We start from the raw sequence: 16,414 nt of genomic DNA, 5'->3' as shown, positions 1-16,414 counted from the left end.
AAATGTGGGAGCTGTAGTTGTCTGCATCGAAACAACAATATCTTTTGTGTAGGTATAGATTGCCCTTCAAGGCTTAAAGGCATCTTTTATATTGAAATTTACACTGCAAAAAAGAGAGATTTAAGCTGTATATTATGAAGAACTTTCTAACACTTGAGAGTGGTTAAGTGTTGGAACAGATTGCTTAGAATGGCAGTGGGGTCTTCACTGGAGGTTTTTAAGTGCAGATTAGACAAGCATTTGTCTGGGATGGCATAGTCAGAGATGTTCCTGCCTTGATCAAGGAGAGGTTGGATTGGATGACCTCCCAATGTCCCTTATAGTCCTGTTTGTCCATGATTTTATACTATGTGCAGAATTATTTTCGTGAAAGGGAAACAAAGCATGTCATAAGATTCTGAAAAGTTTTTGGAGTAACCAGTGTGTCCCAGAACCAGATCCAGAGTTTAGGGTTTTACAGTTGGACGCCTAAGTGTCATCTCTTGAGAACAAGAACACCACCCCCACTATTACTACACCCCACAACAGAGCCATCAGCACTCCTGGATCTTACAGCTGCACCTCCAGAAATGTAATATACCTCATCCAATGCACCAAATGCCCTGATGGAAAATATGTAGGAGAGACCAAACAACAACTGCGCACCAGAATGAACGCACACCGGAAATCTATCAAAGACAGAAATACCCAATTACCGGTGAGGGCACATTTCTCACAAGAAAACCACTCTATCTCCAATCTCTCAGTCCTGATCCTCAAAGGAAACTTACACAACACTTTCCAGAGATGAGCCTATGAACTCCACTTCATCAACCTCCTGGATACTAAAAATCATGGACTAAATATAGACATTGGATTTATAATACATTATTATCTGCCTGACAACTGACTCCCCAGCCCAGCCTCTGGCTTCTTTACTTTTCATTCCATCCAGGAAGAGCACACACCAACTGCTGAAACTTCCTTAGCCTGACGAAGGGTTTTTGAACCTGAAAGCTTGCTTAATAACTATTCTCCAACTATTTGGGTTGGTCTAATAAAAGATATCAGATTCACCCAAAGAAACTTGTCTGCCTATGTCCTTAGACCAACACGGCTACAACCTACATCTCTTGAGAACTGCATTTAGATGTCTAGGGATTTGAGATAATTTCTGACATATAAATGCCGTGTTGAGCTATCAGATACAAACCTAAACCTGAAAATTATGGTCCAAATCTAGATTTCTCCACTAATACTTTTTTTGTTATTGGAACTGCCTTGAGAGTACTCTATCATTACCTTCACAAACATGGCTATGCATGAGAGTTATCAATAAAGATCACTTTCTGCCTAATTCAAGTATGATTACTTGTGTGCATACTGAAAATTACATTTATGCTGATGGCTTTTTCCACAGCACATAAGGGAAGAATATGTTTTATTGATCTCTGGTTTATAACATCAGGGGAGATAGTTACACCAGGGCTGAGTTCAGCCTACTATGTTTTTGTCTCAGTTTAAGAAAAATATTGTGACAGCAAAACCCTGCTAGATACTGGTACGATGTCAGCAATGCTGAGTTTAAACCTTCTGGCATGTTATAAGCACAACATGTTTCAGCTGAGATGAAACTCTGAGATCCTGACTATTTGTAGTCCAAGAGGAAAACAATATTAAACAAAGCATCCTTGCCAACATCCAAATTGTTTAATTATTTAGATTAATTCCAATCTAAAATCTGTTCCACAGTTTCAAAAGAGAAGTTGTTCTTTTCCTGTCTTAAAAGTGTTGGGTGTTGCTATTGTGTACTGCAGTTGTCATGTTTCATCCCAGAAGCGGATGCATTTCTCTAGTGAAGTGATTTGGTATATACTGGATTCTAATAGATGAGAAGTGCTATATATGAGCAAATGCCATTAATCCTTTTCTGGTTTGCCTAGTGTGTGAGACAGAAACCAGCTTTTTGTTGTACTTCTGTATAACAGGTTGTGAAGCTCAGAAGTGGGGTCCAACATGTAGTTCAATTTGCCCTGCCTGCATGAACAATGGCATCTGTCATGAAGATACCGGGGAATGCATTTGTCCTCCAGGCTTTATGGGGAAAACGTGTGAGAAGGGTAAGGAAACATTCTTTCTTTAGTCTGATCACTTCTTTGTCCACAGCAACATATTACATTACAACTGAATCCACATTGCTAACCAAACTATTAGGGCCTGGTCATTCTGGGACATGAACACTCAGAATAATTCAAGTCAGTGGTGTACCACTGCTCTGTAGGCTGCAGTGCCTGGTCTGTCCATGGGTCAGATCCAGCTGGTGAGCCAGATCCAGCATGTGGGGTGGACATGGCAGGCCCTGATCCAGCCGCACAGAGGGAAGGGACATGGCCTGGCCCCACTTCAGCTACATGGAGGCTGGGCATGGCCCAGTTATGACCCATCTGCATGGGGCTTGGGAATTTGGCATCAGGGGATGGCAGTATTAATTGCCACTGCTCCACTGCCACCAAATATCCCAACCTGTGGGGAGCACCATGGGGCAAATTTCGCCCACAGGCTAGGAGTTGAGTTTCCCTGTTTTAAGTCACTATACCTGATGCTGCTTACTCTAACTGTGAAATGCATTACAGAATATGTAAACCTTAACATTATGATTGCAGTTCAGTGCTTGCAGATGTTCTAACCTGAACTGTGGTAAGATCTGACATCCAAACCGTACTATAAACCCTTTGACCCACTCGTTCTGTAATTTCAGTAAAGTAAAACCTACTAACACCCTGATCTTGCAAACAAATGCATCTGAGATTAAGCAGGTGAGTAACCTTAAGCACCTGAGATTAAATTTAAGCATTGGTTCATTGGCCTATCCATGCAGGTAAGTATTTGCAATGCCTTCTATGCATTCATTTTATGATACCATCCCTGGTAGAACAGTGTTGGCAGAGACCACTGCCCATTTAATTAATAGTGTTTTCCTTGCTAAATTATAACCTCTGTTGCTATAGTGGCTCTCAAAGATACAACTGGAGTGTTCACAAGCAACTGTGTGTTGTGGGTATGATGAAGCATTCATCCCTTTTTAGAATTATCTGTTACCAATGGGAGATCTGGACGTTTTTCTTGACTGTTTGCTGTGAGCAACCACCCAGAAACAGACATAAAACTTGCCTCTCCTTCACAAGAGTTTAAAAACCAGATGTAATAGCCTGATTCCTATTGAAATTAATGGTAAAATCCCAATTGATTTCTGTGAATACAAGATTTTATCAGGGATTGAAGCTGTTCAAGGTTTAGCTATAGTTCAAGGTTTAGCTATAGTCAAGTTCTGATAAAGGCTCTATGCTGGCCTAAGTCAGCAGAGCTTCAACAAATTCAAAGGGTTTATACTGATGTGCAGCAGCTGACAAGATGGTCCTAAGTATCCAAAACATGGTGGTAATTTAGGAAAATCCTCACCATTGCTTGAAATTATCTTCACTGCAACAGCAGCTTTAGGACATGCCTAGAATCTTGATGCCCGATGATTCACAACAGGTATGGATATTAATGGACCCGATATTTGAAGGTAACACTTTATTTTTCATTTTTCTATTTCTTCACTTTGTATAAGGATGTATCACTGGAAGTACTGGTCTTTCATAGACTTAACACTGTTGGTCCGTTTTCCCCCCTGTAGCGTGCGAAGCCAATACATTTGGGAGAACCTGCAAAGAGAGCTGTGAGGAGAAATCGGGCTGCAAATATTATATGTTCTGTCTACCGGATCCATATGGTTGTTCTTGTGCCACTGGATGGAGGGGCCTGGAATGTGATAAAGGTATACAGACACGATACACACTGCATGCTGTGTGCAAAGCACAACAAGAAGTGAGCAAGAGCTGCTCAGAGCAACAATGCTAACTCATCAGGAATAATAATCTTTAGCAACCTCAAAGATGCTCAGATGAAAGGTATTCTCTAGGTCAATCCAGATGAGCATGCACATGTGTTTTCTAGGGAACAACTAGCAGCAGCACATAGTCGTGCTGTTGCTGCTTGTCCCTGGAGAATGCCCGTGCACACATGCTCTGGCGCGTGGCAAGTTGCCCCAGCTTGGGTAGGGGAGGCTGGGGCCAGTGCCTGGGCTGGCACCAGTAGCCTTACCTGGGGTCCTGGGGGCCTCCCCATGTTCCAGTGGCACCAACCTGCATGCACAGAGCCTGGCCAGCAACTGGAGTGTGGCTCTGGCTCATCAGGCTCTGGTTTCAGACAGCACCTGCTGCTGCCATGTGCGCCACCCTGCTTTTTTCTGGCACAGCTTTTTCTGAAACTGGGATCTCCTGGTGTCAAAAGAACCTGCTGCACTGCAAACTAGCAGCACGGCATACACCTGCATGTGCAGCATGTACAGTTTGCTGTGCAGCAGACAGGTCTGCAGTGCCACAAACCACACATGCATGCTCATCTTGCACCCTCTAAGTGCAAGATAGTACTAGTTTCCTATCAATTAATTAAGTTGCAACTGAAATTTTGGGGAAAAAATCCATAAGGCTGATGGCCTTGTTTTTATCCATAGGTAAGACTTAATTATTTCATTATCTTATTATTACAAAATGCTGAGTAACTTCAGTTCCATTTGAAAGTAATCTATTTGGGACAGGAATCATCTCTTCCTATATGCCTGGGCAATACCTAGTGCAATGCTGCCATAACCTAGTAACAGCCTTTGGGACCACTGCAATGCAGATAATAATTATGTCTTCATTGGGAAACACCTCACAATACCTAGCTTTAAGATTTGGTTTATTTCCTTTTTACTGTGCTCCATAGGACCACACGTTAATGCTTTCAATTCAGTACACGGCACTTAGCAATTCAGCCCAAATGGGTATCATGAATTTTACCTCACAGTTCAATGCTCAGAAATAATGGAGGAGGGTGTGTAGTATACTAGGCAACTGTTTTGATTAATGTCTTTATTATAAATACTCACTTTAACCACATGTGCTTACAGAGTGCCAACCTGGTTTTTATGGACCGGACTGTAAACTCAGGTGTAACTGCAGACACCAGGGAAGCTGTGACAGATTTAAGGGCTGCGTGTGTAACTCTGGCTGGCATGGCCTACAATGTGAAAAAGAAGGTAAAGCAAGGTAACACGGTAGTAAATGGCTTTTCCCAGTATGACCAAAACAAAACTTCATGCTGGTAGAACATCTCCATAAAAGACTGATATCCCATCGTAGCTGCCCCAGTTTTATTCCAGGGGGCACAGAGCACATTCCTGAATCTTTGTTCTAGCACAGCAGCTGCTAGGCTCTGCTATCCACTGCCTGTTTGGTGCCTTTGTTTTAAGATCAGCATGGTAGTGTATCTCACCCTACCTTAGAGCTAGCCTATGTCATACTTACTCCTATAGGCTTCAGTGGAGCTACCTGAAATTAGTCACTATCCTGGGTAAGGGTTGTATGTCCAGGGCTCAATAATCCGCTTTCAGGTTGTATTGTAGTTAGGTTGACCATATTATTTTTAAGGAAATCTGGGACACTGCCCCACTAGCAAAACAGTGGTGCTGATGCAGGCAGAGGAAGAGGCGGGAGGGCAGGGTAGGGAGTGCAGTCCAGTGGGAAGGCAGAGCAGAATGGTGCCCAGGCAGACAGGCAGGCACTGCAGCTGCAGTTGCAGCTGTGTGGGAGCAAGGTGGGTAGACTGGAGCAGGCACCACCCCACCTGCACATGCCTGGCCTGGCTCCCCCTGAGCACAGGCAGGGGATGGGCTGGGCTGAGCACTGTTCCAGTCTGCCCACCTTGCTCCTGCACAGCAGCAGCAGTGCCTGCCTGCCCGCCTGCCTGGTTCACCATGCTGCTCCACTGCACCCTGCATCCCTATAATTCTGGGACTTCTGTTCAACCATCCAGGACTGGCCTATGAAATCTGAGATTGTCTCAGCCAAACTGGGACATATGGTCACCCTAATTATAGTGCACCATTGCTGCCTACTTCCCATGAACTGTGCAATCTCTTCTGGCCAGTACCTCATGGTTTTCTTTGCACTCTAAGCTTGTGATCATGGGACTGGTATTTGGAACAGCTCCATGGGGAATGAGGGCTTCCAAAACTAAAGAGAAAGAAGCAGCCAAGCCAGGGGGCTAAATTCTGAGGTGATTCAATGTAATACCATTAGATCCTGTGGAGTTTTTGTGCTATAAATCATATAATTTATCAAAGCATAGAATTTTGTATTTACCTGCAACAGTGTTAGTTGCCCAGAGAGATTGGGGGACACTGGTTTTGTGCCACAGTGGGCACTAGATTCTCAGGAGCTACAACACGAGGAGGATCCACTTGTTATACTTGAGGATACTTGTTAATTACTATCCCCTTGAGGATACTTGTTAATTACGGTATGTAAAATATCCATTGAATATTGTTTACTGTAGGCTTTAGAGGGCCTTATAAGTTTATAAATTGTGGGAGATGGAGACCAAGACTTGATCATACCACTTCAATCCTAGCCTGATTTCACTACTTTCTTTTTATAGAATCATAGAAAAATAGAGTTGGGGCTTTGGGAGATCACTTAGTACAACCTCCTGCTCAAGACAGGATCATCCCTGTCTATACCATCCAGGCTGGAGGTTAGAATGACCTTTTTGACTATGAGACTGGTCAAGCATTGGAACAGGAATTGCAGAAGACATTGCAGAATCTCCATCCTTGAAACTTTTCAAAAGCAGGTTAGACAGACACTTGGCTGGGATGCTTTAGTCAGGGATGATCCTGCCTTGAGCAGGGGGCTGAACTAAGACAATTTATGATGTCCCTTCAAACCCTACTTTCCTATGATCTTATAATCCTACATTTTTTATTCACAGGTCCAGCAGATGTATCACCTCAGATAAAAAGCTCACCAGGCAATGTGGAACTCAATTCTGGCATGGAGTTTAAACCTACTTGTAGAGCCACTGGTGAGCCACGTCCTGTGAATGAAGATTTTAAACTGTTGAAAAAAGATGGAACTGTCCTCAAGGTGGGTTCCTGATCGGTTATTACACTATTTTTTCTTATTGATATTATGTGTGATTGTTAAATAATCTATGCTAAAGACCTTTTGACCTCGGGCACTCCCTTACTGGTATGAAAAATACCATGATACTTTTATGGTCAATTTTTCAGCCAGCCTCTATACCCAACATCCCTGGAAGAATTTGCAGAGGTTTTGATTCAGGGATGTATCCTGTCTCAGGAGGCATCTAGCATACGTTTAGCTTAAAATGCTTCACATTTACGTTTGGCCATACTCGTTGCAGAGATAAATTTAAGTGTGCACTTAAAGCCTTCCTGAATCAGGTTCAGAGTTTGATGCATATTACAAAATAAGTATAGTGTTTACTTTCTACTGTTTGTTTTTATCTATTTGTTAGGGGTGGGTGAGTGAGCTGTTTTTGGAATGGTTGTGCCACAGCAGTAAAAGCCCATGTTACAGCTGCAGCAGCCCCTATGCAATGATATAAATACTCAGCACCCAGTGCCCCTACTCCCTTCTACCCTGCAGAGCACCAACATTTTAAGTTACAGCTCTGCTATTTGTTGTTCCTTGTGGCTAAGTACAGACATGTACATTTGGGGGCATTAAGGGGAGGTTAAATTGATTCAAAATGGGTGCCTGATATCAGGTAAGTCAGGATGGCAGGGGCTAGCCAGGGAGTTGGGGATTCAGTAGACTGGAGAGGATCAGGGGTCTGCTGATGAATGGGGGAGGCATGACCCATGGGTGGGGTAGAGAGGGCAGGTGTAACCTGCAGGTGTGGGGAGCAGGCACAACCCATGAGGGATAGAGGGAGTAGGCATGACCCATGGGTGGGGTGGCGAGAGGGTGGGAGGAGGTGGGGGGTCTCTCCACCCCCAAGCAAACTTACATCCCCACCACTCCTGCCCGTTTCCCACCAAGACTTACTTGGTTGGCTCCAGCAGCAACAAGCACTGATAAAATTGGCTGCATCCAGAGTGACTTGTAAGACGGAGGTTGAGAGGGCTGGCTAAGTGGGGGAGCAAGGGGCCGGAGGGGTGGAGCAAAAAATAGATCAGTGGGGGCGGGGAGCGGAGAGAAGGGAGGAGTGAAAAGAGCAGCCCCAGGGCTGGGGCCAGTGGCTGTGTTTGCCCAGCCCCAGGGCAGCACAGGGAAAGCATACACAAGTTCCATACACCAGTTTGACCTAAATTGAATGAGTCTGATACTGCATTAATCCAGGTTGATCTTAAACCGGATTCTACAATTTTTAAACCAGTTTGTGTGCATGGAATTTATATTCTGTTACAGGTTTAGACTGATAGCCGGTCATGGAGACCGGATCTGTAAGTGTAAGGTCGGCACCAGGATGAGCTAAGTTTAAATTGGGCAGCCATTTTTAATGTGATTTCACCTTCCAAATGTCTGTGCTTAGCCTATTTGTCTAAATAAAATTAAAGATGTAGCAGAAAAATTGTCATGTGGCTTAAATGACCAGTCAAACATTACAAATAACAAAGAGCATATAATCTAAATGAGTATTTCATGAACAATACACAGACTTCAAATTATTCATCCAAATACTAATAAAACACTTCTGAATAATTAACACGGCTATAGAACTGAGAGCAGAAAAAGGTCCTAGTTCTTTGGAAATACTATTCATGACTATTAATTCAATCAGGTATTATAATACAATGGAGTGTTTTTGGTGCAAATACTGCTGAATTTCCAGCCTAGCATTAGAGGTTTTTCACTGAGGGCTGAAGCGCACTCCCTACTTTAAGAGGAGGAAGTCGGTGAAATTTTTCTCACTAAAATCAATAGAAACAGGCTTTGGATCCTGCATCTCAGAATGTTTTGGGTATTCTTTGAGAGGCCAGGTTCATAATACATTAAAGTTATATTTATTATTATTCTAGATACAGTAAAAAGGTAAAATAAAGCAACATTTAAATTACAGCGTGAAACCCACAGTAGTCAGGAAATGACATTGCTCTACTTGGGACCTGTTCCAAAGATCACTGAGGTCAATATGAAGCTTTCTGTCTGTATCAATGCACTTTGCATGAAGCTTTAACTGAGGTTAGGTACAGATATTCAAAAAGTCCAAGGTGGAATCTATCAAACTTACGCAGGTGTCTCTAAGCTGCTTAGGTTGGATAATTAGCAAACAGATTGCACTTTTGCTCTTGGGTGGTGGGGAGTATGCAAGCTGCCAACAGGTTAGGGATACTCCCACAAGCCTCCCAGCATGCTAGAGACTGCCAAGGACAGCCTAGTGTGCCATGGTGACCCACTCTGGGGCTCTCCTGGAAGCCTAGGGCTGGGCATGGGGGAGGGTCCACAGTGATGGCAGGGGGCTGGAGGCATGTGCCCAACAGCCAATCAGGTGTGGCCCAGACACTCTGTAGAAGGAAGGATCAGGCCCCTTGGCTGCTGCTGGTGCTAAGCTCTGGCAGGACACACTTGGCAGTCTAGGAGGTTTGTTCTGGGCAGCAAGGACAGGGACACTCTGTAGAAGGAAGGTTTGGGCCCCTCAGAGCCCAGCACCAGTGGCAGCCTGCAGGACATGCCCAGTATCCCAGGAGGCTTGTGACAGGCAATGGGGACAGGGACACTCCATAGAAGAAGAATCAGGCCCCTCAGCTGCTGGTGGTCTGATCCTTCATTTTACAGAGCACCCTTGTCCCCAGACATTCTCTCTGGACTGAGGAAATTCAGGCACATACGTGCAATGGCTCAGGCTAGAAGCTGGGGGGTGCTACAGCTGCTTGCCTTTTCTTTACATAGTGCTGAGCTGGAGTCGGGGGGGCATGGCCAAGCCCTGGCAGGACCTCTGATTAGGGAGGTCTGCCTGCACCATTCCAGGCTTTTCCTTGCTGGCTGCTCAAGGGGTGGGAGTGTTGCTAACCCCCAGCCCCCTGCTAGCACTCGGAGGCAAGGGTGGGGGGGTGCAATGCATGCATCTGTTGATGATATGGAGCTTTTCAATCTCCCTCCCTTCTTCTTCATGCTGTCTGCAGCAAACTGACAGGTGAGCAAGCTAGCATGGGGATGATAACAGTGTTTATCACCCCAATCAGCAAAACAACAGCCTCTCTCCATTAGTTCAAGCTCTTCTTAAACAGCTTACCAGCTGACCTGTTGATTAGCTCCAAAAAGACCTAAGCGGTCACTGTTTTATCTGACTGTCCCAGTAAAATTGGAGACACACACACACACACAGATACCTCTCAGCATTAGCTAGCATACCACATGCCTAGGGTCTTTGGGGCTGGGGTCTGTACTGTGGGAAGGAAGGAGGGAGGGTGGGGGAGATTCCTGCTTGAGCAGCGAGCAGGAAGCAGGAGTACAGCAGGAGGAAGCCAGGCAGACCCTGCTGTGTCTGCAGTCTCTGCTGGAGCTCCAGCCAGGGAGCAGAGGGGAAGGGCCAGCTCTGCTGTGGAGCAGAGAGCTGCGGATGCTGGGGGAGTCTGGTTTATTTTAAACCAGCAAGGGATCTGGGACGGACATTGCATAAACTAGTTTGAGCCAAATCAGTTAAGTCTGATACTACATTAAACCAGGTTTATCTCAGACTGGTTTGGGCCATTTTGAAACTGGTTTATGTGCACTGAATGTCTGTTATATTACAAGTTTAAACCAGTTTCTGAGCACTTAAACTGGTTTATGTGTAATGTCTGTCCCTAGCCATTAAGTCTGATACCTCATTGATCCAAGTCGCTCTTAGACTGGGTTCTACCTTTTTAAAATTTCTGTGCGCCCCAAACTTCTGTTATGTTATGGGTATAGACCAGTTTTTGATCATTTATACCAGTTTATATATAATGTCTTTACCTGGCCTGAGAGGAGAATGAGACGGACATGTTTATCAGAGTCCATGTTTTTTAGGCCCTCTCTGTAATTTTTCTTTTCAGCCCAATTCGTTCTTAACTGTTACACAAAATTGCTCCGAGGCAACATTTCATATCTATAGAGTCCATCCTCCTGATTCAGGAATGTGGGTCTGCACTGTTCAGACAGTAGCAGGGGAGGAGCCTTTCCAAGTTACAGTTAAAGGTAAGGTTGCATGAATCATCTGCCTTTAAATATCCTTGCCTCTTTATTTTAAGAAGGGCAAGTTTACATCTCTGAATGTTTTCAGCTACAAAAATCTTCAAGACACTATCATGTGGCAATTCCTATTCAGTGGATGAATCTACACATGCACCTTATTGCGGAGTTTATTAATTAGCTCTTCAGTAAAGCATCACCATCTGCATCTGCGCCAGTATTAGGTCACAGTAAAATAATTAACTCTGCCATAAGATAGTACTTTTTTACGGCAAGATCATTTACTGTGCTGAAATGCACACGTAGACAGTGACCGGATAGGGTCTAGACTCCTGCCTGCCACCTAGCCACAAAACTCCACAGGGTCAGCATGCTTCTGCCCCAGCAAGTCCCTTTGCCACCCGACACTGCCACCTGGAGCCTGGGGCTGACCCCCCCATTTTCCCTGCCAGCCTGTCCCTGTTCTACCCCAGCTCATATTACTGCCATCCCAGGCGCACATGTAGAAACTGTGCCCGGGAGCAGTTTACACTGACTTGAACAGCTGGAGTTTATTGCTGGAGTTTATTGTTTCACCTTAATTTCACATGTAGGTTCACCCAGTGATTCCTAGACACTAGAACAAGTAATTTCAAACCTAAATGGATACAATGAAGCACCTCAATTTATACCAAGTCATCTTAGTAAAAGAGGCAAGGTGGTGCTCAGAAAACATTTGAATTTAAGAGCTATAGATACTTAATCCCCCAAAAAATGCTTTAGTACTTGTTTATACAAGTACTAAATGACCATGCAGTAATGGCTGCATAGTCAGCAATTTGTTGGTTTCATTTTTGTTTCCAATTAGTTATGCTTTCTAGGATTCACTGTGAATGCTTCAATTCTTTTTAGTCTCAGCATTGCAGGGACATATTTAAATAAATATGTACATTCAGATATTACCAGTAATAAGCTTTTATTACAAATAGCAGCCTGTTGCATGTATTATTTTATTATTTGGAAAATGAACATAATTTTCAGGATAGAAAGAAAACCCAAGGAGTTTGGAAGGATCTAAACTCTCAAGCTGCAGGGCATGAGACAACTTCTATCTAATGGAAGTCAGAGCTATCAAAGATAGAATACTGGATTAGGGGGACCATTTCTCTGATACAGAATGGCAGTTCCTATATCCCTTTGCATCCAGGTAGATACCAGTGTATTATTAATGTAGACAGATAAAAGAACTAATCTTATAGTCCTATGCTTGCTCAGTTCCTCCAGTGCCACAATATCCTCCAAAGATGCAGGACAGTGGACATAATTTTCTCATCATCGATATCAATGCTGACCCTCACACTGGCGATGGACCAATTGTGTTAACCAAACTCTTGTACAAGCCTGCTAAAGGCCTCCAGCCATGGAAGTCAGTGAAAGGTAAGGGCCAGTGCTTTCATTCCATTAGTCATACAGAATCTTTGATCATAATTAGCCCCATCTCATCTGCCTGGCCCAGTGCACCCTGCCTGCAGGGGTCCTGGGCCAGTCTCCATGAAGACCCCACCTGCTCCATCCAGCACCCCTGGTGGTAAGTGCAGGGTGAATGGGCCAGTGTGTCTGGGTAGCGGGGCTATCAGGAAACCAAGTCCAGCCACTGCGCTGCCCCTGCCCCACTGCTGTGCCACCTGGCCCCATTGACTATAGCTCTTGGTGTGCCCAAGAGCTGCACGCAGGGATAGAACAGGCTGTACTATGCACCAGGTGGCACTTCCACACCGGGTGGCACTTCCATGGCCCTGGATGCCCCCCATGCCTGGGTCAACTGGGGCCAAGGAACCACCGGAAGGCTGGACATAATCACTTGGTGGGCCGGATCCAGCCCATGGGCTGTATTTTGCCCACCCCTACCCTAAGTGCTAAGCCAGTTAAATCATGAGGTCTCTGAACAAATGCAAGTTCTTCCTCCATGTTTCTCTGCAGGATCACATTTTATGCTCCTGGCATCACTTCTAACTATATTTTAGAAGTGCTTATCACTTAGCAGCTTGTACAGAGAACTCTGGCTTGGGAACTCAACCCCCTTTCCATGTCACAGCCAACTGCTCTTGTGGCTCTGTAGCAAATAATAAGTAACAAAGAATAAAATTATAACTATGATAATTAATTTGTACTTCTAAGCAGCTCATCCTAGAGCAATGGGGATACAGAACACCTACACCTTTTACCTTCTTACATTTTATAATTCAGGATTGACAAATTTCCTTCCTAAGCTTTTTCCAGTATAGAACAAGGAGATTACTTTTCTTTTCTCCTTTCATCCTCAGTACATGGAAGGACCAAGAAATTAGATAATTTGGAACCAAAAACAGAGTACAAGTTTTGTGTTCAGCTGAGTCGGCAAGGTGACAGTGGAGAAGGGCACCCTGGGCCAGAGGCCAGCTTCACAACAGTTGCTCTTGGTATGTAGTGTTTGTCTGCCTGAAGGATGCCTGAGAACATGTATATGCCAAAGAACATGACATCAGGGAGCTTTTCATTAGACCTCAGTGGGTTCTCAATGAAGCCCCAAGAAGAAAGTCTCCCTTTTACTGGCCTGTAGCTATATTGCTTTATGTAACCATGCATATTAAACAATTAATTAGCCCTCCTAATGGGATCAGGAGCCATGAAAGAAAGTCAAAGAGCTACTAATCTTGGCCATCCTGATTGAGGTAATGGAACTGTGGTAAGGAAATAAAATCCCAGGACCTGATTTTCCATTGCCTTATGCCTTGTGCAACTGTTTATACCAGTGAAAGTGCATGTGAAATACTACTAAGTTGAAGAGAAATGTTTTGCATCCACTTTTCACTGGTGTTAGTCATTTAAACCAGAGTCCAGGCAGTGGAAAATCAGTCCCCAAGTTACATAGCAACACTTCTGTTTGTAAAACCTGTGTTACACAATGTTAATCATTTTTGCAGAAACAGGGTAAATATCACCTGAATCCTTTAGAAGTGAACAAGGTAAATTCAGATTATCTTGGAAGTAAATGGCATGGTGGAGAAACTAGAGTGGTGATTCTCAAAGTTTCTTTATTTCCTGCCCAAAGCTGTTAAGCAGTTCCACCAGAGCCTCAGATCCACTTATCAGTTTTCTTCTTTCTTTTGGAAAAATCCAAAAGACTGCGATTCTATCATAGCTAGACTCTAAAAAACCTCCAAGTCAGCCCTCATTCCCCTTTCCTCCCATATCAGCATTAATCTAATCATTCATGAGTCACCAGAATCTTCCCAAAACTTCTCTTCCTGGGATATCTGGCATTCTTATAGATGAACGTCATTTTCCTCACATGCCTTTGCTATAAAGGAGTTGTTTTCCACATTGAAGGGAGACAATACTTTGGATGCCCAACCCAATGATGTTTCATTCTACCTGTCTAAGAGTAGCAATTGTCCTTGCCTTAGTATCACAATAGCAAGAGATATTTAGCAGTCACACCTACTATCTTTTCTTTAATTATGTACCCGTAAGCTCCTCTTACTAAATCATGTCCAAAATCATAAAGGTATATACAGACAGAATAACATCATCTATATAATGATAACAGTAACATACATGGGTACAGCGTAAACACAGGCTTTTCAACAAAACCACATGCAATAAACTACACTCAAGGAAACATTTGTGACACCCTATGAACCCCTCAAACATAACAATGTTTGTGACAATAAGCAGATTAAATAGCCCTGGAATGAAGACTGAACCCTCTGGAACCCCACACAAAACCTCTTGCCATTCTGACATTAATCCATTTACCTTTTGCTGGCAGTTATGGAGCCAATTGCATACCCATCTTGTAGGAAATTTATCTAGCTTGCATTTTTCCCATTTCCTTATGAGAGTTTCACGTGGGACTTTATCAAGTCTTACTAAAATCCAAGTACATCATCTGCCCTGCTTTCCCTTCACCCATCCACTTCTTTGTTAAAGAAGGACGCTAATTTAATTTGACATGATTTGCTCTTAAGGAATCCATGCTGGCTGTTAGTAACCAGCTCTTTCTGTAGATCAGGGGCAGGCAGTTATTTCAGCTGGAGGGTGACTTAGGGTTACCATATTTCTAGAATCAAAAAAGAAGAAACCTGTGGGGGAGCGGGGAGGGGTTGGGGAGCCAGCGGGGGAGAGGGGTAGGAGGAGGGCTATATGACTATGGGGGCGGGTGTGCAGTGATATCCCTGTGCCCTGCCTCTGACCCTCACTCCCCCAGCCCTGCTGCCCATGCAGCTACTGACTGCGCATACATGCATACGCACGCACAAGCACACACACCACACACACATGCACATGCACTTACTGGCCAGGGCTCGTGCGCAGAGCACGTGACCCCCGACAGTCAATCACCTTGCCAGCTGCTCCCAGCCCCATGCATGCAAGTTGCTTGTGCCTGGGAGAAGCAGAGGCAAAACAAAAACCTGGAGATTTGCTCGGATTTTAAAAACCCACCCAGACATGAGGACAGGGGGCCCAAAAAGAGGACATGTCCAGGAAAACCTGGATGTATGGTAACCCTGGGTGACTTAAGTTTTGTTGTGTTGTTGAGGACCGCACACACAAAATGTTTTGGAGGATATCATATTAACAAGTTATAGATAAAAACAAGCCATATGCTAAAAAATCAAACATCTACTATGACGTATTCTAATTTTATTCCTTTTCCTCGAGGCCCGCCCCAAGCTTCCATTGTTTATAAGCCTCTTTCTTCTTTCTTAAAAATAATAGCTTTCTGGTTATTTAGCAGTAGATGCATAGCTTCTGTGGTCTTTATTTTGTGTCTAACATATTTATAGAACCCCTTCTTATTGTCCTTGACTTCCCTCAATGGTTGTAACTCACTTTTAATCTTTGCTTCCCTGATTTTATCCTTGTATATTTTTTCTATTTCTTAGATTCATATATGTTAGGGTTGGAAGGGACCTCAATAGATCATCAAGTCTGACCCCCCCGCATAGGCAGGAAATAGTGCTGGGTTTAGATGACCCCAGCTAGATGCATATCTAACCTCCTCTTGAAGACCCCCAGGGTAGGGGAGAGCACAACCTCCCTTGGGAGCCCATTCCAGACCTTGGCTACTCTAACTGTGAAGAAGTTCTTCCTAATGTCCAGTCTAAATCTGCTCTCTGCTAACTTGTGGCCATTATTTCTTGTAACCCCCAGGGGCGCCTTGGTGAGTAAAGCCTCACCAATTCCCTTCTGTGCCCCCGTGATGAACTTATAGGCAGCCACAAGGTCGCCTCTCAACCTTCTCTTGCGGAGGCTGAAGAGGTCCAGGTGCCCTAGTCTCTCCTCATAGGGCTTGACCTGCAATCCCTTAACCATATGAGTGGCCCTTCTCTGGACCCTCTCCAGGTTATCCACATCCCTCTTGA

At 44.2% G+C, this 16,414-nt stretch overlaps 1 protein-coding gene across 3 annotated transcripts in view; it reads left to right on the top strand.

The window, feature by feature from the left end:
• Window positions 1–16,414, top strand: part of TEK (TEK receptor tyrosine kinase) — a 73,596-nt gene that overhangs the window by 35,110 nt on the left and 22,072 nt on the right. For 2 of the 3 annotated variants that reach the window (XM_025206966.1, XM_014521053.2), the window contains exons 5-11: window positions 1,968–2,099; window positions 3,659–3,799; window positions 4,976–5,104; window positions 6,838–6,992; window positions 10,892–11,033; window positions 12,282–12,443; window positions 13,331–13,465. In XM_025206966.1, coding sequence (XP_025062751.1) covers window positions 1,968–2,099; window positions 3,659–3,799; window positions 4,976–5,104; window positions 6,838–6,992; window positions 10,892–11,033; window positions 12,282–12,443; window positions 13,331–13,465 — 996 coding nt within the window. Of the gene's footprint in view, window positions 1–1,967; window positions 2,100–3,658; window positions 3,800–4,975; window positions 5,115–6,837; window positions 6,993–10,891; window positions 11,034–12,281; window positions 12,444–13,330; window positions 13,466–16,414 lie in introns of all 3 variants that reach the window. The other variant, XM_025206968.1, reaches the window with a different exon arrangement.

Source organism: Alligator sinensis, unplaced genomic scaffold, assembly GCF_000455745.1.
Source record: "Alligator sinensis unplaced genomic scaffold, ASM45574v1 scaffold940_1, whole genome shotgun sequence".
NCBI classification, from domain to species: domain Eukaryota; kingdom Metazoa; phylum Chordata; order Crocodylia; family Alligatoridae; genus Alligator; species Alligator sinensis.
Note: the sequence above shows the minus strand (reverse complement) of the source record. Positions and strands in the feature narration are given on the sequence as shown.